The sequence below is a fragment of the Ochotona princeps genome, chromosome X (assembly GCF_030435755.1).
Source record: "Ochotona princeps isolate mOchPri1 chromosome X, mOchPri1.hap1, whole genome shotgun sequence".
NCBI classification, from domain to species: domain Eukaryota; kingdom Metazoa; phylum Chordata; class Mammalia; order Lagomorpha; family Ochotonidae; genus Ochotona; species Ochotona princeps.
In genome coordinates, this window is record NC_080865.1 from 49,186,775 (window position 1) to 49,213,503 (window position 26,729).

At 42.0% G+C, this 26,729-nt stretch overlaps 2 protein-coding genes across 3 annotated transcripts; one reads left to right on the top strand and one right to left on the bottom strand.

The window, feature by feature from the left end:
- Positions 1–12,090: 12,090 nt before the first annotated feature.
- On the bottom strand, positions 12,091–19,522 carry LOC105942217 (SH3 domain-binding glutamic acid-rich-like protein 3). The gene is made up of 3 exons (XM_012929134.2): positions 19,402–19,522; positions 12,665–12,829; positions 12,091–12,221 (listed from the first exon to the last, which is right to left on the bottom strand). Exons 1-3 carry the CDS (start codon positions 19,447–19,449, stop codon positions 12,156–12,158), a joined length of 279 nt encoding a protein of 92 aa, XP_012784588.1. The 5' UTR covers positions 19,450–19,522; the 3' UTR covers positions 12,091–12,155.
- Positions 19,523–23,690: 4,168 nt separating this feature from the next.
- On the top strand, positions 23,691–26,503 carry LOC101528339 (TLR adapter interacting with SLC15A4 on the lysosome-like). Of its 2 annotated transcripts, none has more exons than XM_058658969.1 (2): positions 23,691–24,084; positions 24,960–26,503. In XM_058658969.1, exon 2 carries the CDS (start codon positions 25,002–25,004, stop codon positions 25,914–25,916), a length of 915 nt encoding a protein of 304 aa, XP_058514952.1. In that variant the 5' UTR covers positions 23,691–24,084; positions 24,960–25,001; the 3' UTR covers positions 25,917–26,503. The 2 variants fall into 2 exon arrangements, with proteins under 2 accessions (XP_058514952.1, XP_004592872.2); XM_004592815.2 differs by having other exon boundaries at positions 24,984–26,503.
- Positions 26,504–26,729: the final 226 nt, after the last annotated feature.

Genomic DNA, 26,729 nt, shown 5'->3' on the forward strand with positions numbered 1-26,729 from the left:
ATTAATGAATAAACTAATTTAAAAATTTTTCCTATTGAGAGTATTCATTTCTCACATTCAGAACGAATGGCTTTTTTGAGTTGATCTTTTATGTTACAACTTTGCAGAATTTGTTAGAGCTCTAATAGATTTTTGTTTTTATTAATATTTTTATTTATATCACATCTCAACCTTTTGTCTAAAATCAAGTGTAAGATTTTTGTTTATAAGTCCTTGTCAACTATAAATAGAAATATGTTAGTTTTACTTCATTCTTCCTGTTTGGATGTCTTTCAGTTCTGTTTCTTATTAATTGCTTCGTGTAGAAATTCCACCAGAATGTTGAATATCAGTGGCAACGTAGCATCCTGTTTTATCCCTGATCTTGGAAGAAAAAGTCTTCAGTCTTTTACTAGTTCAGTATGTTAGATGTGGCTTATTTATTCATAAATACCACTTACCATGTTGGGGATTTTTTCTGTGCCTAGGTTTCCAAGACTTTTTTTTTTTTTTTTACCATTTAAAGTATATTAGATTGTTGTCAAAAGTCTTTGCTGTATGAAGCTAATTTCAAGTGTTATTTTCCCCTTTATTCTGCTAATGTGTACTACAGTAATTTGATTTTATTATGATGAAACACTTTCACATTACTGGGAAAAATCTTACTTGGTCATGGAATATGATAACTCTAATTTACATCTTAAAATAGTGGTTTATTCGAAAGGCTGAGTAAGAGACAAAAAAAGAGAGAGAGAGATAAAGAGAGACATCCTGTATATTCCCACCTGCTGGTTCACTCCTTCAATGCCAGCAACACCTAGGGTTGTGCCAGCAAGAAGCCAGGAAACTGGAATTACCTTCCCATCTTTCACAGTTGTGGCAGGGATTTAAGTACTTGAGGCATCTTCCACTTCCTCCCCAGTTGCATTAGTTAGAAGGTGGATCAGAAGTGGAGTAGCTGGGGACTTGAATCAGCAATCAGATAAAAATGACAACACTGCGGATGGCAGCTTAACCTACTGAACTATAATGCCATACCTATATAATCATTTTAATATGCTACTAGGTTTGTTTTTCAAGTAATATATCAAAGATTTTTTTCATTTATATTAATGAGAAATCTTGGCTTATGCTTATCATTTCTTTCTGGCATCTGTCTGGCTTTGGTGTCAGGTAATGCAGCCCTCAAATAGTGAGTAAGAAAGTATTTGATCATTGGAAATATTTGAGAAGGACCGGCATTCATTCTTTTTCAAATGTTTAGTTGACCCCAGCTAGAGCAACCTAGGACCCCTGCCTAGGTTGCCTTTTACCTAAGCAAGTACTGAACTGCTGGGAGAAAAACAGCCTGTGCCATTCCGGACCTGGTCAGTGCGAAATTTATACCAGTACACTAACATAGCTGCTTATTCCTTTTCAGTCCTTCCTTCCTTCCTTCTTTCTTTTCTCTCTCTCTCTCTCTCTTCCTTCCTTTCTTTTTCTCTTTCTTTTTTCTTTTTCTTTTGTTTTTAAAGATAAGTAGGGAAGGCGAGGCACTCCAGGCTGGGACACGACATCCTGGTCCCCAGCCTGGGTCCTGCAGATCACTCAGGGAAAGGGTAGTGGGACCTTTTGGAGTGGGACTGCCTGCAATTATCTTTGACAGAGGAGAGATGACTTCTGTGATCATCTATGGAACCAGCCACTGCACTTGCAAGTAGGTGAGGGGGGTGACATGGAGTGGTTTAAAAGGCAGAAACTGAAACTGGAGGGCAAGTCTGTGTTAGCCCAAGGTGGGTACCTGGGAGACCTGGGCTGGGATATGCTGCATCACCTTCTGCCAGGTGGTACACACAAAAGCTGGGGCTGGGAGGCATCGTGTTGGGCTGCAGTACACACCTGCAAATGTTGGAACAGGAGTGGTCCACATCAGGCTGGGCCACTGTATCCACCAGAACACGAGAGAATCAGATCTGGGTGCAGATTCTGTGGGGGACTTGTGGGCTCGCCTCTGTGGGAATTCAGCATCCAATCATTTGCACAGAGAGCTGGGGGGTGATGATATGCCGAACCAGGCTGGACCACAGGACTCACCTGACAGGAACCCACCTAACACATGTTATAGCTGAAACTGGGTGCAGGCTGGGCAGGGCCAGGCTGCAGCACCTGCTGTTACATGCAAGGTCCAGGACTGAAGGTAGATAATGACAATCAGGGTTGCCGTTCCACTGTCACGCATGAGATCCGGGACTTGGAGCAAGCCTGGTAGTGGAGCTCTTTTGGTAGACTGCAGTTCCCATTGGGGAGCATAAGAGCAAGGGCTGGTGCAGGGCAGGCCAGGCGATTCTGCAAAACTTGTCAGTGTTTGTATGGACCAAGTCTTGGGACCGGTCGGGCTGGACCAGGCCCCAGCACCAGCTGGCATGCAGGAGAGTCAGGACAGGATGTAGTACAAGCAGTGAGCTAGACTCCAACACCCGCTAGTGAGAGCTGAGACTGCGGTTAAGCCATGCCAGGAGGGGTTGAAACACCTGTCAGCACGTGCAAGATCCAGGACTGGGACTAGGCTTGGTAGGAGAAATCTAGGGACTCCCTGGCTGGGCCACAGCTCTTACAGGTGAAAGCGGGAGCCAGGGCTGGATACAGACCAGGCTTGGCAAGGTTGTAACACCCCCTTGGCCTGTGTGTTTGGTGGATCTGAGAGCAGGCCAGACCGGGTTAGACTCCAACACCCACTGATGATCAAGAGTCAAAATGTGCAGGGACTGGATCAAAGTTATGTCAGGCTGGTCTGCAGTACCCCTTTGCAGGTACAATATCTGGGGCTGGGAACAGTCTGGTAGGGAAACTGTGGGCACTCCCAGACTAAGCTGTGCCTATGTCTGGTAAGCATATGAACCAGGGCTGCGTTTCTGTAAATATATTTTATGATGCTTGCATGATGACGGAATCATGTCATGTGTCATCAAATGACATTTCTTTTCAGAGAGCATCTCCAATGTGAAGTGGACAAGGCTGCGGCACCTGTTGGCATCTGTGAGGTCAGGTCAGGGGGCATAGTGGGCTGAACTTACTCACACCAACCATGGGTGTGCAGGAGAGCCAGGCAGGATGCGGGCTAGGCCAGGCTAGGGTGCAGCTCAGGCTGGCATGAGCAAAAACAAGTGCTGGGGATGAGCCTGGTGAGGGTTATTGGGGGTCACCCAACTAGGCCGTGGTACCTACTGTTGTGTGAGTGCTGAGCATGTAGGGGGCTCAGCTAGGCTAGGCTGCAACATTGGCCAGTTGTGGTGAGCTATGGGGCTGGGGCGGAGCTAATCAGGCAAGCTGCATCCACTGGTATGTGCTGGTACAGGTGACAGACTGATTCTGATCCTGCACTGGAAGGCGCATGCAAGAGTCAGGTTTGAGGTCACCCCAGAAGAGGTTTCTTAGTGGACTCCCCAGCTGGACCACCGGCCTCAAACTCCGGTCACAAAGAAAATCACAATAGAAGTGATCCAACCTTGGTGTACACATATTCAGTCTGGGCCTCCTCAGCTGCTTATACAGTGTAGAGCATACACATATGCACATGGGGACGTGACAGCCAGCTCATCTAGGCCAGCAGAGGATAGCAGTACTTCTTCAAAGGATGCAAAATGGACAGGTGGCACAGCTCTTTTGGCCAAACTTCACAGCAAGTGTCTGGGTCTGGGGATGCCTGGGGTGGGTTTGGTCAACCAGTAGACCTTGGAAAGACTTTCTCAACCCTGGAGCAATGAAACTGACAACATCTCAGAACTATCAAAACCAGCGAAGTAACAACTTTGGAACATTCTACCTCACATCCGGGTCTCAAACATGACATCAAATGACTGTCTACCATCGTGAGTATTGATGTAGAACAAGAAAAAAAAAAAACACTGAAGCATTTGTTTCACATACCTTTCTCCATGGATATGCATCCCTCTCAACTATGTAAAAATATTAAAAATAAAATGAAAAAAAATTCTTTTGAAAAAGATTTTCCTAAGTGCTCTGCCTTCAGAGTAGCCCATACGTTTTACTGCCTTGTATTTTCTTGTTAAATTCATCTCTAATATCTTAAAGTTGTTCTTATAATTTCTTATTTGGCCTATTGGCTGTTTCAAGAGTGTTGTTTAATTTCTGCCTATTTGTAAATTTTACAATTTTCCCTCTGCTATCAGCTTCATTTTCTTGTTAACTGCAACATTTCATTATATGATTTGAATACTTTAAAATTTAATGTGGCTTGTTTTGTCACTATGGTTCTCCAAGGAATACTCTGAATGTACTTAAGCAGGTGCGTTTTGCTAATGCTGGGGAGAGTGCTTGATAGGCCTGTTAGGCCTAGTTGCTTTCTCAATTTTGTTACACCAATTATTGAAAATAGAGTATTGCAAACTAATCTTTTGTCCTAGAACTATAGATTTCTCCCTTCAACCTGTTAATGTTTGCTTTCTATGCTTTCAGTTTCTGTTGTTTAGTTTGTATGTATTTTTAATAATATGTACCAGTTTTTAATGTCATTCTTTCCTTCTTGTGACTAATTTTGACTTACGGTCTAATTGTTGTCAGTATACCCATCTTGATGTATTCTGGTTTCTCTTTGCATATAATAGCTTTTCTACCCTTTTACTTTCAAATTACTTGTGATTTTCAGTCTAAAGTTAGTGTCTTGTAGACATGTCATTATAATATGCTTTTAATGTGTTTGTACTAGTATTTGCTTTTACTAGTAATGTTTTACTAATATCTGAGAATCTGATCCATTTATTATTGATATATAAGGATTTACATTTTGCTACTTTGTGACTATATCTTCAATGATTTCTCTATCTTATCTCCTCCATTAGAATCCTAATTTATGAGCCCAGCGGTGTCGCCTAGTAGCTAAAGTCCTTGCCTTGCACGCACCGGGATCCCATATGGGCGCCGGTTCTAATTCTGGCGACCCCACTTCCCATCCAGCTCCCTGCTTGTAGCCTGGAAAAGCAGTCGAGGACGGCCCAATGCATTGGGCCCCTGCACTCGCGTGGGAGACCCGGAAGAGGTTCCTGGCTCCTGGCTTCGGATCGGCGCAGCACCAGCCGTTGTGGTCACTTGGGGAGTGAATCATCGGATGGAAAATCTTCTTCTCTGTTTCTCCTCCTCTCTGTATATCTGACTTTGTAATAAAAATAAATAAATCTTTTTTGAGTAATTTATGTGTTTTACTGAATCTTTTTTAAGTTTTTTTTAAAGTATATGTATTATTAGGCAAAATTATTTAGTCAATAAATTTTAATTTAAGGAGCTTTATTCATTGTAATTCCTTCCACTGCCCATCAAGGTCACTTCAGTTCCTCTAGACATTGAGTCATATCTACTGAATGTTCAAATAGTTCCCTGCAATTTGCACTATAATTATCCCTGTTCTTTTTTTATTACATTGCATTATGTGACACAGTTTTAAAGGTACTGGCATTCCCCCCACCCGCTCCCCAAACCCTCCCCCCATGGTGGATTCCTCCACCTTGTTGCATTACCACAGTTTAGGTTCAGTTGAGATTCCTTCAAAAATAAATAAATCTTAAAAAAACATGTTATGAAAAATACGTTTATTTAAAAAATGCTTGCACCAAAATAAATGTGTATTTTTAAGTTTTTGCAAATCTTCAATAGTACACACATACAGGAAAGTTTTTGTATGTAATTTAGGATAAGGTTGCATTAGTTAAAATTGTTGTAAGCTTGCAGTGCTAACTGTAAAACCTACAATAATCATTCAAGAAGTAATACATCTGTATTGCGTGATCGATAACAGAGATTAATTATTATGTTTATGCATTTGTCTACTAAACAAGTCCAGTGTCTTTTGATTTCAGTTGGAATGACACCTTTGGCATTTGTTGTTTGACAGAACTATTGGGAGTCAACTTCTTTTGCAGTGTTGATCTGAGAATGTCTTAATTTCTTCAATTTTCAAGTGTACTTTTCAGAATTATTGGTTGAAACTTTCATTTCCTTTTTGAAAACTCATGTTAGCAAATTTGTTTTTAATTTACATCTACTTGGAAAGAAGAGAGACGGATAGCCAGAGAAAGAAAGAATCAAAATGCTCCCCCACCAACAGCCAGGGTTGGGCGAGGTAGATACCAGGAGGCTGGAATTCTCATATTGAGTGGCATAAAATTAACTCCTGGACCATTATTGCTCTCCCCAGGATACATACATTAGCAGGAAGCTGGATAAGAAGCAGAGCAGCTGAAATTCAAACTGGCACTTTAATACAGACCATGAGTGTTCCAGGCAGTGTTTTCACCTGCTAAGCCGCAACATCTGTCCCAACATTTTTGTTTGTTTGTTTTTGCGTTCTTATGCCTTATTCCACGGCCTTCCAGACCCTGTGGGCTATGATGGGAAACTGACTACTGATCTTTTGGAGGCTTCTTTGTACGTAATGAGTCATTTTGTTTGAGCAACTTTTAAGATCCCCCTTTTGTGTTTGTATTTTACTATTGAATTCCTTGTGAATTTCTGTGACTTTATCCTACTTGGAATTTGCGGAATTTGTGGACCAATGGAGTCACATACTTCATCAAACTTGGAATTTTATTGGGCTACTCTTTCTCTCTCTTTTTTTTTAAAGATTTATTTTATTTTTATTACAAAGTCAGATATACTGAGAGGAGGAGAGAGAGAGAGGAAGTGGAGCTGCCGGCATTAGAACCAGCAGCCATATGGGATCAAGGCGAGGACCTTAGCCACTAAGCCATGCTGCCGAGCCCAGGGCTACTCTTTCTCTAAAATCACTTATACCTCTTGTTGTCTTGTTATCCCTGTAATGTGTATATTGGGTCCCTTGATCATGTTCCTTCGGTCCTTCAGGATCTGTTCACCTTTGTTGGTTTTTCCTTGCTGCTCAGAATGGATACTTCTGATTTGCTGTCTTCAAATTCACTGTATTCTACTGCTTCCAATATGCCTTTATAACCCCGTAGTGATTTTTTAAAATATGCTTTCAGTGATCCTCTTTAAAATTTCGGTTATTGTTAGATTCATCATTTCTCTTTTTTTTAAAGATTTATTTATTTTTATTACAAAGTCAGATATACAGAGAGGAGGAGAGACAGAGAGGAAGATCTGCCGTCCGATGATTCACTCCCCAAGTGAGCCGCAACGGCCGGTGCTGCGCCGATCTGAAACTGGGAACCAGGAACCTCTTCCAGGTCTCCCACGCGAGTGCAGGGTCCCATGGCTTTGGGCCATCCTCGACTGCTTTCCCAGGCCACAAGCAGGGAGCTGGGTGGGAAGTGGAGCTTCCGGGATTAGAACCGGCGCCCATATGGGATCCCGGGGCGTTCAAGGTGAGGACTTTAGCCGCTAGGCCACGCCGCCGGGCCCCATCATTTCTCTTTATCGAGATTCTAATTTTCTCTTAGATTTCTTTATTGCTTTAAGTTCTTTGTTTCCCTTATCTATGTGAGCATTGTAAGACAGTTGGTTTAAAGTCTTTACCTAGTAAACTTAGCATCTGGCCATCCTCAGGGATGATTTGTGATTTTTCTTTCAACACCTACAGGGTTTTTTTTTTTTCCTATGCTCATTTTTTTCTTTTTGGAAAGCTGTGCATTTGAATATCATGTGGTAAATCTGGAAGGCAGCTTCTCTCCTTCTTTTGGGTTTGCTTTGTTGTTTCTTAAAGGCTATAACTGCCTATTGATTCGGTAAATTTTCTATTTTTGCCCAGTGTTTTCCGTATATGTGTAACCATGGAAATTGTTGTTCCACTAGCTTCTGTTTAGTGTTTTCAGAGATTTCCTTAAACCCTTTGAACTTAAAAACAAAGTAAGCAAATTATTTCGCTTTGTCTTTCAGTATTAATTTTGTGCTGTGCTATTCCTCTGAGCACAGCCAAGCTATTCACAATTCAGACTTAGCCTTCAGTTTCTGATTACTCTAGGCCTAGAAATCAGCCAGCGACAAAAATCTTAGGATCTTCTGAGGCCTTTTCTGAGCATGCGTCTTGTCCTTACTACTAAGTCACTTTCAGAATTCTCCAGAACACACTGGGCTTATGAAAGCTTTAATTCCCCAAAGACACGCTTTCCTCAGGGATTCCTCCCAGGCTTTTGGCACTGTATTTCATTTCTCAACACTATGATTTTCCTCTGGGTAGCCAGCAGCTTTTCATGCTTCTAAACATTGTTTGAGCAGTGCCAGCTGTTTCTCCACCAAGTGAGTTCTGAGTTAAATATCATTTAATATGTACCATATACCATAACATGTTCTATTATTTTAATTGTTTTTTTAAGGCTGGTAGCATACTACTGGATTAATTTCACTGCATAGCCAGTCAATTTTTCAAAATCTTTGATACGAAGAATTTGTAAATGATTGCCTTGCTTGATTCCACCAGTTTTCTCAACACAGCGTGACCTTGAGACTATTCCTGTGTTCACCCTTTCACAGAGCCAAGACCTCTTCTTCCTTACAACTCATCCATGACCCTATGTTTTTATTGCTTTCTGTCCTTATTTCATAAGATTGCATTTGATGGATACATTGGTTTACTTCGGATATTCTAATTACCCCAAAGGTGGATTAAGGCCACAGCTACTTATTATATCAGATCTCAAAAGTTTTAAATCAGGATATCAGCAGGTCTACATTGCTTCTGGAGACTCCTGGGCAGAAAACATTCTTTACCAGTTTTTGTTGATTTCAGGCAGTCACCTGCATGTGGCTGCTTATGTCTAGTCTAACTCCATGACTACAGCTCCTCCTTTATTCTTCAATATCCTTCTTCCTCACTCCTTAAAGGAACTTGATATTGAATTCAGGGCTTGTCTGGGTTATCCAACGTGATCACTTCATCTCAATTTTTTTCTGTGATTCTGGTGTCACAGGTGGCAGCTTGACCTACTATGACACAACACAAGCCCAGAAAATGTTATCTTTTTAAAAAGATTGTTTTTTACTTGAAAGATAGAGTTAATAGAGAGAAGAAGAGCCAGAGATCTTTCATTCTCTGGTTTACTCTTCAAATGGATGCTAACGGTCAGGTCTGGGGTCAGGTCAAAACTAGGAGGCAGGAGCTTTATCCAGGTCACCCATGTAAGTGTCAGGGGCCCAACCACTCAGAGCATCTTGCGCTAGTTTTCTCAGGCTATTAGCAGAGGCTCTAATCAGAACACTAAAAGGTGCCCATATGGGATACTGGCATCAGACAGTGGCATAACTTACTACAATTTGCTACAATGCCAGCTCCTCATACGTTTTAATCACATCTACAACGACTCATTTCTCCAAATAAGGTAACACTTACAGTGTTCCATATTAAGATGTAAGACACACAATTACATTTTCAGAAATCGCCTTTCAATCCATTAGAGATTTCCTTCTCCGTGGATGACTGTCAGGCTGTTTCATGTGCAAAATTAGTAGACTGTTACACAATCCAGAATAACAATCAGCTAGATAACGCCAGTGAATGTCACTACGCTAAGTGACAACTTTCACTTTTCTTAGCCTATGCATGAGAACTGGAGGAACAAAGGTGTAAAGCAGGGGAAAGCTCATTTGCACATGGTATGTATTGTGTTTATTTTAAAGGAGAAACTTATGTTAAACTGTAATTGATAATGTTTGCCTCCCTCTATTTATTTACCAAGTTTACAAATGTCTTTCACCATTCATTTCCTTATCTTGAAGTTTTCCATACCCACTGGCTTACACTCAACCACTTTTCAGCCTCTACTGGAGTAGAGTGAGACACTGAGTCTATATCAAAAATAACCAGTTCTTGCTCAGAAATAGAGGTCTGACCGATAATCTGCAAAAACCAAGTTGGGAAAGCAAACCAAAATCTATCAAACCGTTCAGGAAATCAAATCTAGGTCTCTATAGTAATCAAACCAAACAGCCAGGACTTGATCCCTCATTTTTGCCCCTATTTCCAATTTAGGCTCAAGTAGAGAAAACCTTATCGATCATGTAAGATACCCTAATCCTGGCTTCACCTAGCTTCCCCAATCCTATAGCCTTCAGTGAGGGAAAATGTAGATCCTTTTTTCCTACATCATAAACTTTTCTCACTCCTTTCCCTGCTTTTGATTCTCTGAAGAATGAAAATGGTGGTGGCCAGTTCCTAAGCTAGGACACACTCATCACAAATAACCTCTGACGATTCTCAGTTGGGTGGTCTTCATCTTACTGTCTTAGGAGACATGAAAAAAGTTTAGGTTTTTTTTCTAAGAATCACTATAATGGATGTGTAGGGTTCTGAAAAGCTGTCCTCAATTCCATCACCACAGACTCTCACTTAAGCATTGCTACTCTAAAATTGTGTCACAGCAAAGCAAGGCCAGATTTTCTGATCCCCTCAAGACTCACTGGGATTATATTCCCTTAGTTCTCTGGGGTTTTTGATTGAAATAGAGAACAAACTGTGGGAGTTCTTTTTCTTAGGTTCCTATACCAGAGACTCACCTCCCTGTTACTTTCTCTCCTTTCAGCCTCCTGCTTTGTCTAGTAAAGGCCTTTTATGTCATTTCTATAATGGAACCAAATTCCAATTTTCTCACATATTGGCTGTGTATTCTTGGCAGTTTATTTTCCTTATTCACTGAATAACAACAATAAAAAAATCTCTGCTTCATAGTGCTGTAAAGATCAAACTGAGTAAATTAATGAACAGTAGTTTTGAACTGTGTCACATAGTGAGTGTTCAAGAAATATTCGATATCATTATTATTTTTAAGGCAGTCCACATTCATACTATTTGGTTCATAAAGAGAAGTGAAGTTACACTCTGTTAAAGAGGAAGACATTGCAAAAGGCCTAAGGGAGGTGTACTTGAAAGATTTGTGATTTCTTGTCAAGAGAAAAGCAGGAAGACACAAGATGCAAATGTGTTTGAAAATGCAAGAAAATGCAATTCTGATGCCCTTAGGAAACCCCAGTTAATAGGGTGAATGAATGAGAAGGGTGGTTGTAACAGAATTAGGGAAAGAATGATATGCAGATGTTTGTTTCAAAGAACAGGTAAGGGATTTGGATTTTAGCAGATCAATCAAACATCAATACATTTCAAAAATTACTGTGCTGGAGAATCACCCCCTGAGCTGCTAAATTAAAATTCAAATGCCTTCGTTAGAAGCAGGTGGAGAGTTCAGAAAATCACATAGTTCACAACAATTTCAGATTGTTCTGATAAATGTAGTTCTCTTCCACCACACAGACTGAAACTTCCTGTCACAGGCTATGCAGACTCAACTAACATTTTACACAGACACCTCTAATACTATTGCTTTCAATATTAGCTGACTATTGGAATTGTTAAGGACGGTGTCTAGCCTTATAATTTCAAAGATTCCTTAGGTGATTATGGTATTCGATGAAGACTGTAAAAGCATTGATCTAGCACCACAGTCCAGACCAGATATTAAAAGAGTAACATTGAAACTAGAATTAAGTTATTGCAACCATACGAGCAAGACAAAAACAGACGTAACCGATCCAGAGACAGGCAGAAGGTAAGTGAAATGTTAAGAACAATGCCTTTAGAGCTAATCCACTGGTTAGCTGATTAGTATGAAAGTGAGGGGTGAGTGGTATTAATAATGACTTCCAGGTTTGTCAGCTGGGGCTAGGGTGGTGCACTTACCAGCGAACAAGATAAGAAGCATGAGAGGAGAAATAAATTCAGAACACTGACATTTTACCATGGAGGGGAAGTAACCTAAAGCTAGCATTACTTTTAGTATTGGTTCCCAGATTCTACTGCAAAAAAAATCACCTGAGGAGCTTGTGAAGCAGAAAAATTCCTATGCCCTCCTCCCCTTTTTGGAGAACTTGAACTAGGGCCCAATTGTCTGCTTTTCTATTTATTTTTTTTAACAGTTCTATCTAGTATTTAGACTTTAGTTAAGTGTGCTGAGAAACATTCAAAAAAATAAATGTTAAATCAAATTGAAAATTACACTGAAAGTCTAGTGGTGAGATTTAGTAATTTTTCTATAGATACATAAGATGCTCGCAGTGTACCATAATATTACTTCAATGCACAATCAAAACAATGGAAGCTTACGTGTCTTAAGTGATCCTTTTAATGAGGCAGTTATGCTGTACACGTAATTAAAAGTATCCAATGCAAATGGAGTACATGCAGAGTCGTTTTGGAAGATGCCTCTTAATGCCTAAGGATCCATTTATTCCATCTTGAGGAATTTGAGAATCTCCTTATTCTCCTTTGCCTCATGGAACATTTCATAATCCTAAAAACAAAACAAAAAGCAAAAGAAAAAAAAAACCTGATAAAATAACTTGCAAGTTATCGCTGCTGCTAATTGCCAGTTAGGAAGTCATTAAACTCAGGTATCGCGGTTCATCTTGCTAACTTTCCTGCACAGGCCTTGGCAAACCTCTGTTGGTTATGTCAGATGAAAAACTGCCCTCCCCTTAAAATACCAATTATTTCATAACCTAGTGTATGATAAAAGATACTTCATAAGCATCTTCAAACAAACACCAGGCTATATTTTTCTTTCTGGATGACCTTTTCCCCATAAAGTATATTTGCCTTATCTTCTGGAACATAATTAAGTTATTCTGTAGATGGTAAACCTGACCTTCAGACTTTATAAATATATTATTTCCCCATGTAAATGAACTTAATACATGAGATGAATATAAAATTAAAATGAACATTTCGTCTCACCCCACAGTATTCTTGACCATTGAATATCTGAGGTGGTAGAGCTGTAGTAGAGACCTTCATCCTCATTTCTTCAAGTACTTTGAAACTGACAGAAACATCTATTAATTCATACTTAATCTTGTAAATATCCAAAATTCTTGTAACTTCTTCCTGTCTTTGTTTCACCTAGATAGAGAAAGATGCAATCAACTAGTCACAGTATTTTTAGTTTTTTTCCCCCCATTTTTGTAGTGGATTTTGTTATGCAAAAGGAACAACTTTCAATGGTGTGATGTCTCATTGTAAAACAAAAAGTAATTTTCTTGTGAAATCATAAATAATATACACACATGTGTATGTATGTACATACAAATTAAAAATTACACTAAGGTCAGTGGCAGCCAACTCCTTACCCCAGTGGATCATATTTAGCAGACTGATTTCATACTGCACTTGAAATGTTAAGACATTTTTCTAACATTTGAGGCAGACGTTTGCACTCATCACCGCATTCATTTTGCTGATAACTACGGCAGGTTTGTGGAGAAAATGTACATGGAACTGTTTTTCAGTTTGGGGGTTACTCAAGCTCCAGATCACAGAAACTAAATCAGAGAGAAAGACCACAGGCTAAAAATATTAAATAAATAAAAGCAGGAGATGAAGATTTTTCAACGATGTGACTGGATAACAGTGGCCTGTTCTTGCTATGTCCTTGATTATGAGCTGCTACATATGCATGATCTGCTAACAGGCTCTATTTCTTCCATTGTCTTTTCTCCTGAAAGATACAGCACTGCTTAACTAAAGTCACCGTGGTTGTATTTTCAGTATATTTTATTTCCACAAACATGCATTCCACAAACAGCATAAATCTTAGATGCATGTTGAGGTTTATAGGTTTCCACAAGATTTTCTTGAGCAATTTCATCAAATAAGTCCTCTGGAGCTAGAATTAGAAAGTTCACGTGAAAGTAATTTGACAAGTGCAAACTCTGGCTTACTGTAGTGGGATTTCTGTGAAAGTGCACATCAAAAGGCTTTTTGTTTGATGACCTGAAAATGTAGTCCAGCTGTGCAGAGAAAACTGCCTGTTTCCAGTGGATAACAGAAATTTCTGGAATTGCCAAGTGCAGAATTTCCACTTTCTAAGGCTTGTTTTTTTTTTTTTTTTTTTTTAAATGGCAAAGGTGTTTTGCATGTGAATTAAGGCTTTTTTTTTTTTTGGATGACTTTCTTTTTTTTTTTTTTTTTAATTTTTTTCTTTTTATTGTATTGTTGTTGACAATCTTTACATAGTTAATTACAGTTAAAGGAAAAAGAAGAAAAAAAAAAGAAAAAAAGAAAAAAAAGGTTCAGGGGGATAGGAAAGTGGGCAATGCCATTATGTCCATATTGTTTCCATCATGCATCTGAGGTAAAGGGGGACATTGAGGGAGAAGCCTCACCCGGTTTCCTGCCCACCCCAAGTCCCGGATGTGGGGCATGCTCCGAGATATGTGCCCAAGTGGTGCTAATAGTTCTCCAGTTATGAATCGCTGCCAGTTTCGCTCGATGAGGTCGTCCACTGATTGATATGGTCCATCATAAAGTCTCCGTTTGCCCCATAATTTGCTGCCAACATATAGCTGAGATGAATGACTGTCCTGTTCTGTCTTCTGTCTTTTCTTGGTTAGAGTTCTGAGTCCAGCAATTCGATTGGGGAGATCTCCAAAGATACTTTGAGGTATTCCCAGACTAGATTCTTACATGTTCTAGCAAGCACAGGGCCCGGCACAGTCCATCACCGCGATCAGCTGGTGGTTGCAACTGCTGGGTTGGTTCTGTTTTCAGTCCCGAGTTGCACTGGAACCAATGGGTGTTGCAGTCCAGTCTGGTTCGGCCCTTACATCAACCAGTGGGAGCTACAGCCTAGTCGGGGCGACCCACAATAACCCCCACCAAGCCCGCCCCCTACCCTGGTTTGCCAGTATGTGTAGCAGAAGACCAGTCTGTCCCCCATCCCATTTGGCTCTGGTACTTGTCAATGGGTATTAAAGCTTAGTTCTATCTAATCAACTCAACCATCCAGCCCTTACGGATGTTGTTGAGTGCCTCTCTATCTAGCCATCCCAGCCCCCGTCCTAGTTTTCATGCCCTCCCACGGGAATATGATCCAGGAAGGGGGAACCCACTTTTCCCTCCCAGGTCTCTCTGTCCCGGTTTATGCACTCTTTAGGTGGTTCTGTGATTTGACTTGACAGAATTAGTCCCCAGTGCCAGCTTCTGCGGCTATGCCCAAACATCCCTCACCCACTCTAATTTATGCTTGCACCAGCAGGAATAATCAGCCCAGCCTGGCTTTTCCCTGAGCTATTCCACATGCAGCGCACAGGTGTTGTAGCCTTGCATAGTCTAGTCTGTTTCTATCCCAGCCCACGCTCTCCGGTGGGAGTAGCCGTCCGGCGAGGGAACCAGCCCCTTAATCCCCCCACCAGTTCTGCCCCTCCCTTCCTTCCTGGATCTCACGTGTGCTGGTTGGGTGCTGCATTCATATACAGTACAGGCAACCATGCCCTGGCATTCCATAATGTGTACTGGTTTTGTCGCAACCAAACCCGGCCCATCCCACACTCTGGTCTGGCGATCGGATTTGCCAGTGGGTGATATGGACTGATTGAGCCTGGTCTGCTCCTGACCCATGCTGAATGTGTGCCAGTGGGAAACTTCCCATGGCCTATTCTGGACTGTTTCCTATCATGCTTCTTGCGCTTACCTGCAGGGACTGTGTCCTGCCAGAGGAGTTGCCCAGGCTCCTCCATCAGAACCCCTCCCAATGGCAGGTTTTGCGCATGCCAGGGGGTCCTTGAGCCAACCCAACTCAGTTCACCTCCTGTCCTAGCAGGGACAGTGGCTTTTCCTGGCTGGCTTTCACCCCATTCTGGTTCTTGTTGTTGGATGTTTCAGCCCGGCCATGGCTCGTCCATACCCACATACAGCTCACGCATGGCTCAGTAGGGGGTTGAGACCCAGCCTAGTCAGTCCCACATCTACCCCCTGGTTCTCCATGACACCAGATGGTGTTGGGGTCTGAACTGGCCTGGTGCATCCAATCCCAGCCCACACTAGTGCCTCGGGTGACTGCAACTGTTTCCTAGATAGAACGCAGCCCCAATTCTAGCACATACGCCCCTTGGTGGGAACCTCAACCTAGTTAGGGTGTCCCATTACCTCCCCGATTGGGCTTGTTCCTAGCTGTAAATCATGCACCTGCCCATGGTTGCTCTGAGGACCAGTAGGTGCAAGAGCCTAGCTCGGTATGACCTGTGTTCCATGCTGGTTTCTAGTTTTGCTTGTAAACAAAGGTTTGCTCAGTCCTGCCCAGTACATTACGTTCCATTACCAATTTACACATTTTGGAGCCACTATGCCCTGCTTGTCCGACCCCCAGATCTGGAAGGCGTGTTCACCAGTGAGAGCTATGACTCGCCAGGGGAGCTTCCCAAGTACCTCCACTTGATCCACTCCCAAACCCAGTTCACATACATGCCATTGGTTTTTAGGCCAGTACCCGGTGTACTCTGGCCTCCCATTTGGCCTTGTATGAGCTGGTGAATGTTGCAGCCCGGCCCACCCCACAACCTATTCAGGATGCACATTTGGGTGCTGCTGCCTTGCCCAGTCCAGTCTATGGCGGATCCCTTTACCTGTGATTGATGGCAGGCTCCTTGGTCACACCTAGTTTAGTCCATAACCACCTAAAATTTAGGTTTACCAGTGGGGCCAAACTTTCTACAGGGTGTGGCCCACACATCCTGCACAGAGTCCACCCCAGGATAAGGTTCTAGAGTGCTAGTTAAAATTATGGACCTGCCTAATGTGACCAGTCTCCTGAACCAACATCATGTCAGGCAAAAAAATATCCTGCTAGACAATCTGGGGGTTATCTTCTGCATTATAGATGTTCAAAGCTCAGCATTATTGAGTGATTAGAAGTTCTCCAAAAGAAGAGCCACTGGCGTTGAGAATCTTTAGGATTGACTCAGAACCCAGAAACAGTGGGGTCACCCTAGAGCTATCTAAGCAGCAATTCGGACATCCATTACCCCAGAGCTCCCCGGCCGTGCGGCCAGCAGGCAAAGCCTGGCACCACATGGTGCACTGGCCGCCCTGGATGAGGCCGAGGACTCGTTCACTGCCTTGCGGCAGTGTCTTTGGCGTGAGCCCCCAGCATTGGGTCCGACCCGGCAGGGGCACCCCCCACAGCCGCCACACTGTGAGGAGCGGCAGTTGCGCTTGCCAGGGGGTTCTTGAGCCAACCCAACTCAGTTCACCTCCTGTCCTAGCAGGAACAGTAGTTTTTCCTGGCTGGCTTTCACCCCATTCTGGTTCTTGTTGTTGGATGTTTCAGCCCGGCCATGGCTCGTCCATACCCACATACAGCTCACACATGGCTCAGAAGAGGAGTGAGACCCAGCCTAGTCAGTCCCACATCTACCCTGGTTCTCCATAACACCAGATGGTATTGGGATCTGAACCGGCCTGGTGCATCCAATCCCAGCCCACACTAGTGCCTCTGGTGACTGCAACTGTTTCCTAGATAGAACGCAGCCCCCATTCCAGCACATACACTCCTTGGTGGGAGCCTCATCCCAGTTGTGGTGTCCCCTTACCTCCCAGTTTGGGCCTGTTCCTAGCTGTAAATCATGCACCTGCCCGTGGTTGCTCTGAGGACCATTAGGTGCAAACCTCAAGTTCATTTGGGATTCCCTCATTGCCAGCATTCTGTTTCCTCCATTTTGATTGAAGGGATCCCCATAGAGACTTTGAGGTGTTCAGAGATCAGGTTACTAGCAAGCACAGTGCACCACGCCCGCAGCAATGTGGGTTCAGGAGGGAGCCTCCTAGGCAGCAGGTCAATGAACCAAAAATCAAAAACTCTCTGGCCGGGCGGCCAGCAGGCGGAGCCTGGCGACAAATGGCAAACTGGCCGCCCTGGAGCAGCTCCCCACGTGTACGTGGTAGCTACTGTGTGTTCCCAGGCTTGAGGCGTGGCCATCCCAAGGCCCCCCGGCAGGCAGTGGGGTAGCTGCCTGCTGGAGGTTCAAGTCCTTGGGCCCCAGTCCCACCCTTCCTGGCTCCTCCCCCCAGCTCAAGCCACATGGCGAGCAGTAGGGGAGGCCCAGACTCGCTACACAGACCCCCGGGACTCACCCAGAAAAGGGGTAGCCATCGAGGTTCCGGCAAATCTGGGAGCAGCTCCCCACGTGTACGTGGTAGCTACTGTGTGTTCCCAGGCTTGAGGCGTGGCCATCCCAAGGCCCCCGGCAGGCCGTGGGGTAGCTGCCTGCCGGAGGTTCAACGAATTAAGGCTTTTTGTAGCAGTTTTTAAAAACATTTTCACACGAACTCTTGCTTAGATCAGTGTTATTTCATGTGTGATTCACAGACTGGCACCATCAGCATTATTTCACCTGAGACCTACAAAATCAAATGTTCAGTGGGCTACTCCCAGGATTCTGTCTTGATAAGCTCTCTAATTTCATGTTACAGCCTCAAAGTCGTGGGGCCAACAGATAGGTGAGTCCTGTGTCATATCCTTATTGTGGTTCTTATTTATTACAAATAATTCCCTCTCACAAACTCGTAGTAACATATCTAATTATGTAAATCACAATGTTAAAAACCACTCACCTAGTCAGATGCCCACTAATTTCCTTTTAATAAACCACTTCCTCTTATTGCTGTTGCATAATAAGCAGAAAAAAAATCACTAATTTATCCCATCAGCCTTTATGCAAAAGAAAAATTTTTTTCTCAGCTGAGATCCAATCCCAGTCCTCTATTCCTTAAGTTATCAAGGTGTCTGACACACCTTGAATATTGTCCTCTTTTACCATCAGGTGCAAATTCTTACATTTCCAGACATTCTCTGAAACTGTAGAATGAAGTTCATAACTGTATAACAACCTTTAGCTGTGCTGTCCAATGCGATAATCAGAAGACATATGTGACTATTGTGCATCCGAAATGTGCCTGGTATAAATGGGATACATCACATGCATACAGTACATACAGGATTTTAAAGAGTTAAGATTGAAAAGGTTGCATAACACCTCTATTTTTTATGACTACATGTTGCAATGTTTTGAATATTTTGTGCTGGCTATTTAGGGAGCATATTAAAATTAATTCCTCATTTGTTTCCTTTTTACATGGCTGATACATTTTTTAAAAATTTATTTGAAAGGCAGTGCGGCAGGGAGACGAAAAAGATAAGGGAGAGGGAAGGGGAAGAGGATTAAGAAAGGGTTACAGAGACAAGAGAAGGGGAGGGGAGAGGGAGAGGGAGAGGGAAGAGAGAGAGAGAGAGAGAGAGAGAGAGAGAGAAGATGAATCTTCTGGTTCACTCCCTAAACTGCTGCAACAGCTGGGACTGGGGCAGGTTGGAGCCAGGAGCTCTAAATTGCATCCAGGTCTCCCACATGGGTGCAGAGGCCCAGGAACTGTGGGAGCGGGGCAACCGGGACTGTATCAGGACCGCTGAATAACAGCTGCCAGTGTGGGAGCTGTGGGAGGCGGCGGCCCAACGGACTCCACAACACTCTTCTGTAATACATCCTTACATCCTAGCCCAAATCTATGCCGACATACCTACTGCCTGTTGAGTTGGCAGATATTACGCCAAGCTCGGCTACTCATTCACGGGTGGACCCCCAACCAGGAAGTCTGAACTTTTGTCTACCCCCTCCCCAACAGGCCCTTTTCTTCCCACTCACCTCCCTAGAGCCTGACACGCTGGTATAATAGATTTTAATGGAACTCATTATTTCGACTCTGGGTCTATTTTGCCAGAAGTAACACAAGGTCAACTACTTCACCGTTGCCTGAGGCGCAGACCAGCTTCTCGAAATCCCCACCCCCGGACTGGGTCTTTCTCTCTGGGCGTTGCTAAGGACTAGGAGACCCTGCGCTCAGGATTGGCTGGCAAACAAGGCGTCCATTCTGGAGAACGTTGCACCTAGCGACCACAAGGCGGAAGCCCCCACCGGCCTGGGGGCGGGGCTGGACCCCCACGGGGCGCTAAACTGGGGCTTGGATCTTCTCTATCCCCCTCTGGGCGAGGCCCAGGGGAGGGGCAGCGGAAAGAACGGCTACAGAAGCGCTGCCCCAGCGCTGCCCCTTCCCTGGCTTCCCTGGCTCCCCGGCTGGGAGCAGAGGCAAGCGTGAGCTTTCCAGCTGGCAACAGAGGCCGCGTGTGCAGGCCCCAGGCACCTGAAGTAGAAAACTCGCCAAACATAATGTGATGAGTGAAGAAAAGAAATACATAAATAATCCTGTGCTGCCTAGTTTTGTAGGGACAACGCAAATGGCACAGGTCGAGATGTGACCACTATTCATTACGTTTCTTATTTTTTCGCGTTGATAAGTATTACATGGACATTTTGTTTATGCTTCCCAGTCTACTTTAGCAGCTTATATTTGAGGTCAAAATTATTCTTAAAGATTAGGAAAAGATTTATGAGGTCAGACATTCTGAAGAAGGTAGTAAAGTGTGCTCTTAAGCTTTTGTGGGTGTGAATTATCTATTGTTTTTAAGCATGAAATAATATACAAATATATGGCCATTGCAAAAAATTTTTCAATCGTATCTAAATATATGGGCCCAAAAGTAAAATCATTTCTTCCTCGCTGTTTTTGAGGACTGCTTTGCATGCCTCCTTTTCTTATAGCACTCAAACTTCTGGTTTGTGTAATAGTGGGTACAACAGTCCCCGCCTCTCCTAGCACTTCCTGTCTCTTCCCCCTGTGGGAAAACATGACCTCTTGCTAAAGTGCCTACTTCCTCTTAACTATATTTGAAGCTCATTTTTTCCCCCCAGCCGTTTACTTAAAAAAAAAAAATCCCTTTTTATTTGGCAGGCAAAGTGAAGGAGAAAGGAGAGACTGTAGCTGACGTCCTCTGCTGTTCTTTCCGGCCAGGGCTGGGATGCTGATGGTTGCAACGAATTAACAGACAGCACCAACTCTGGCTTCCCAGTTTTCATTTTCCAGTTGAACCATTTTTCAGAATGGAAGACAAGGGTAGCTTTGACAGAAGTTGGGAGGTTTGCTGAAAGTGGGGAGAGGGAATTGGGAGTGAAGCACCCGAGAGCCGGGACTCCAGCTTTTAAGAAAGGCAAATATGTATTCTTTTTTTTTAAAGATTTATTCATTTTATTACAGCCAGATATACACAGAGGAGGAGAGACAGAGAGGAAGATCTTCCGTCCGATGATTCACTCCCCAAGTGAGCCACAATGGGCCGATGCTGCGCCGATCCGAAGCCAGGAGCCAGGAACCTCTTTCAGGTCTCCCACACAGGTGCAGAGACCCAAGGCATTGGGCCGTCCTCGACTGCTTTCCCAGGCCACAAGCAGGGAGCTGGATGGGAAGTGGAGCTGCCGGGATTAGAACCAGCGCCCATATGGGATCCCGGGGGGCTTTCAAGGCGAGGACTTTTAGCCGCTAGGCCACGCCGCCGGGCCCGCAAATATGTATTCTTTTTGAATTCTGCTTCTTACTAAGTATGGCTCTTAGGCAAACTAATTCCAAATGACGATTTCTCTATTGTCAAAGTGAGATCGACGATACCTACCCATCAACATCATTGTGAAGCTTATAAAGTGCTCCAGTAAGTGAAAGTGTTTTGGCATACACTCAGGCACATTTTGGGTAGTTCATAAAATGATGTAACTGCCAGACTCAGTGCCAACTGCTGGAGAACCCATCAGTGGAGAAAACGGAGTTTACCTTCAGGTAACTCACAGGGTACTAACCAAGAGGAAATTAACGTATCCTAGAGAAACTTAGAGCACAGTAAGTGGGTTGAGGCAGGCATCCCTGAAGAACTGGGAGCTAAATTGAAACCTGGAAATTTATGGCCTGCCAGGAAATTATGAGTATGAAAGAACTGTAGGCGGCAGGAACAGGAATGAAGCGGCATGATAATTGGAGCTTTGGGAACAGGAGGTGGAAGATGGAGCCCGAGAAATTAAACAAGGGATGTCACAGTAGCTTTCAGGTTTCAGGCTGAATTTTAGTTTTTAATCTTTTTGATGCTGTTATCTATTTTGTACAATCGAGGCCCATCGCAATTTGCAGATTCACTGTGAAGATGAAACACAGAAGCTGTGTTTGCGCTAGAGGCATTCAATAACATCTGTTCTTACTAATCCAAGGGTCATCAGTCGCCTTTGATGCTTTTAGCAGGTTTGTGTAAAAAGTGGATCAGGTTTTAGCGTGGCACATGAATTGGAACACAGCACAAATGGAAGCAGCTACAGTGATGTTGGAATGAAAGATCCTGCCGGTGGTGAAAGGCAGAGTTTCAGGACAGGGCTGTGTGCAAGAGAAGGGTCAGGAAGGCAAAAGCCATGGCATATAAGCAATGAAGGAGTGTAGGCTAGGTGGCATTCGTGATTTTCCTTTTATTTTAAGATCCTGCTGTGTGAGTACTGGCAGAAGAATCTGTTTAAACTAGTGTCATTGTTTTTCTGGTGTGGAATTGTGACGTGTCTTTGCATTTCTCTGTAAGTCATTGCTCTTGCTTCTTTTGCACACTATACCTTCCAGAAGGCTACCTTGGACAATCTAAGGTAATTTTCTTTTTTTTTTTTAAAGATTTATTTATTTTTATTACAAAGTCAGATATACAGAGAGGAGGAGAGACAGAGAGGAAGATCTTCCGTCCGATGATTCACTCCCCAAATGAGCCACAATGGGCCGATGCGCGCCGATCCGAAGCCAGGAGCCTGGAACCTCTTCCAGGTCTCCCACACGGGTGCAGGGTCTCAATGCATTGGGCTGTCCTCAACTGCTTTCCCAGGCCACAAGCAGGGAGCTGGATGGGAAGTGGATCTGCTGGGATTAGAACCGGCGCCCATATGGGATCCCGGGGCTTTCAAGGCAAGGACTTTAGCCGCTAGGCCACGCCGCCGGGCCCAATCTAAGGTAATTTTCTTGATGTGATATGCACAATTAGAATTAACCTATTATACATTTGCGATAATTATTTAAAAATTATAAAACAATGTCCTACACAATCCATACTGAGACTTTTAGCCAAAAGTGTTATGTGGGAATTTTGTGTATGCTTCCCAGCCTACCTTACCAGCTTCTGAGTTCCAAATTATTCTAAAAAATTGGGAAAACATTTGCAAAGTTAGAAAAACATTCCAAAGAAGACAGTGAAGTTTGTCCTTGTGCTTTTGCGGGTGTGAGTATCTATTATTTTAATCCTGAATATATGACCATTCTAAAAGATTTCAAACCGTTCCTAAGTAAATGGGGTCAAAAGTAAAATCATTCCTTCACCTACTTTCTGCCCCAGGAGACACCACAATTAACATTTTGATTTGTATCTTGCACCTTCAGTAAGCTACATATGCTAAAGCAATAAAAAGGAAGAAAAAAGTTTCGCAAGGAAGTTCAGCACACAGGCTGTGAAATCGCTGTCTGAGTTTAGCCCCAGACTACCACTGACTGTGCGATATTAAGCGTGTTCTCTAACTTTTCTGTGCCTCAGTTTTCTGAAAGGTAACATAGAGTTAATGAAAATCTGTTTCTTAATGATTTAATAAAAATTAATTAGTGTGTGTGATGTATTTAGAATAGTGCCTGGTATATAGCACACCAAATGCAATTCATAATGGAATCATACTGCATATGTTGTTCTGCAACTTGCTCTCTAGAGCTAGAGTAAATATAGCATAGTTGATAAAGAGCTTTGTTTCATGAGTCCAATCTCCTGGTATAAATCTTAGTACCATTGTCTGCTAGCTTTAGGAGCTTCATCAAGTGTGTAACTTTTCTCTTTATCCTCTCTTTAAAATGATGATAATAGGTTCTAATTTAAGTTGTATATGTATAACATTTATAACACATCATGTAGTGATCTATAATGAGCAATAGTGATCAATAATTGTGATCAATAAATATTATCAGTACATCATTAAAATGTTCATTTTAGTGTTTCGCGTTACATGTGTATCATAATTTATTTAGCCATACATTTATTAATGATCATTTACATAATTTCTAATTATTAATTCTTACAAAGTATGCTGGTATCACATTGCTTTTTGTAATTAAAAATGAAAAACATGTCTGTACCTTGATTTGCATGAAGGAAGCTATTGCTGTCAACATTTTCCCACTACCATTGTTATTTTCAATCTGAATAAACACTTTCAAGATCCTCTTTTGGTATGTGATCATTACCATACATGTGACCAACCCACATGATTTTGCTACTAGTTTGGTTCAATCCTATGGTAGGAATAGAAAGCAGAACCATTTTGCGTGATTAAAGCCATCTTAGTGACATGTAAGCCAAACCGGAGACTCAAACGAATCAAAAGGGACTTTTCTGAGTTTGGACTATTGGAATCTCAGAAATTTCAACCAGTAGGTTCGAAAGGGTAAGTCTAAATTCTTAAATATTTTGGTTCATGTTCTTTTCTTTTCATAAGTCTTTAAATATGAACAAAACTAAATATCCTGGAGACATTTAGTGCAGAAAATATGGATCTATAAGAGGAATACTGTGCCTTGAATCAAGCCTTTTTTTTTCTTTTACACCTATGTAGAGTTTACAGAGAACACTGAAATATTAAAACTTTAATAAAGAACAGAGAAAAAACAGGACTAATTACTTAGGGTTATAATAATTGAGTCTCAAAGAAAAGAGCAAGAGAGAATGAGAGCAAGAAAGAAAAAAGTGCTAGTGAATATTTTGACAAACTTCTTTGTGTTTAAGTTATTGAAAATATAAATGGCTGTATTTATAGGTAAAATGAGGAAGTTTTCAGGAGCACTGTGTAAAACTGTACATATCTTAGGTATGTTCTAGGGTAGTTATATTTTTTTATATGTGACTCAAATGGTAAAAGCACAGTTAAAACCAATTCCTTGAAAACAGATTTCGTTTTAAAAAGAGTCCTTGAAATATAGGTTTACACTTTAATAATTTCTAAAGAAATTCTTAGATAGTGGAATATGATAATTATACATGTTCGTTCCAACTTTTTAAAGCACTTATATTGGTACCATATACATAATAAATAAAGCCCTGTGAAGAAGGTAGGTGAATTACTATCATTTCATTGATGAGAAAATTGATATCTGGAAATAAATAAATTACCTGTGATTAATGAGTTAATTGTAGAAATGTAAGCCAACTCTCGTTATTCCTGTTGTTATTCTCTACCTCTCTAAGTCACATTTGTTTCTAGTATTTAAATCCTTATTTGACATTTTAATGTGCATTTCATTAACGAGTTATTTTGTGCTACAGAACGTACTGCATTTTTCTTTTTAGAAAACTTAATTTAAAAAGATGCTTGGAGAAGCCTTCTTATTTGAACTCTTATATAAAGAACAGAAATATGCAAACTGTTGCACACCACTTATGTGTAGGAAGACCTCAAATGATGAAAAGGAAACTCGCAAAAGTAAACTTCCGGATATAGAAGACAATTTACTTTCCCCGGTGAAGATGGAAAATCAAGAAAAGACTGTGAAAGGATGCTTAATAGAACAAAATAATGATATAAATCAAATAAAACCTGTGGATGAGGTAACTACGACAACGTGCAAAGGCACATCTCTTCCAGGAAATGTGACCATTGCATTACCCATCCCAAAGAGAGAACAGCATGATGAAAGACAATTGGATTTGTATCGATCTTGGTCATGTACAAGTATTTGCCAGAATTACCCTGACCTACAGATTGGAGGTGACCGTGTGGGCAACATGTACGATTCAGGCTGCTTTGTGGAACACACACATGAAGATGTTTTTAATGGTCCCCTTTTACTTTCAGTGGATATAGCACTGGGTCATTCGCCTGTCATTGAGCCTCTAGAGAAACTGCCTGCCTCAAAGTTTTTGAATGGGGATGAAATACGTGAAAAAAGTATCTTGTTTCATAAGCAGCCTCTCTCTAACTCCATGCTTAACAGTTATATGGAAAAAAAAGTGGAAGAACTCTACAAACAATTTTTGGAAGAAAATCTCACCAGGTGCCGCTCTATAACCAATCTTATGGCTTCCAATTTGCTAATGAATAATGTAAATCAGATTAGCCTTCAGATCTCTCAAGAGCAGAACATAGAGGCATCAAAAGCTCGGGACGCTCTCCTGCATTCTCTAGTACTGTATAATCGCCGAAATGTTTCTCACAGAAACAGTTCTGAATTCAGCACACCTAACTTACAAATATCAAATCAGACCAGTAGGGAACTTGTGTAACATCTGCGTTGGTAGGACTGACTGAAGAAACTGTAGTAGTAATAATCATTATTGCATTTTTTTTTAAGAACTGGTTTGACTTGTGGCATCTAAAATACTGTGGGGGACAACTAAGCTTTATGGTTTCAGTTTTTATTGTCTTGATTGATGTTTGCCACATTTGAGTATGTATGCTCTGTATGTGCTTATCTAGTTGCCTCTGGCACCCCAAATTAATTATCTCACTGTCATTTAGTTTGTATACCACAAGGTAGGATGAGGCGTGCATTATTGATCTAAGCTACTGAAAGAATCTTCAGAAGCGGTATCAAAGAGGAGCATTTTTCTCTCCACAAGTTGGTTAAAGATATATACCTACTCTGTAAGTAGCCTTGATTACTACATACGTACATAGAGTCTCTTTTTACAATGCAATCAGAATAGCCTAGGAGAAATTGTTGGATATAAAGGAACTTTAAAAAGCTCATGAACCATGGAGTTAAGGGGTGCTTACTTTGGTGTGAACATTTTTGAGATTCACTTTTTTTTTTTTTTTTTTTGTGAGTAACAAACATTCCCAGGAACTAAAATCACACACACACACTTGGGGTGTACTTATAGCAAAAATTGGATTAAATGATCATAGGAAACAATTATAGTGGGGGAGGCTTAAGGAAGATGCAAAATTTGCCGATGTCATTTGAATCGAAACTTGATGCTTTTGAACTTTTCTGCGAGAAGAAGACTTTCTTGTGTGTCATTGTATTGGGCCTGGTTGTCTTGAGAGATGAGAGGAAGATATCCAAGTAAAGTATGTTATCAGTTGTGTATAGA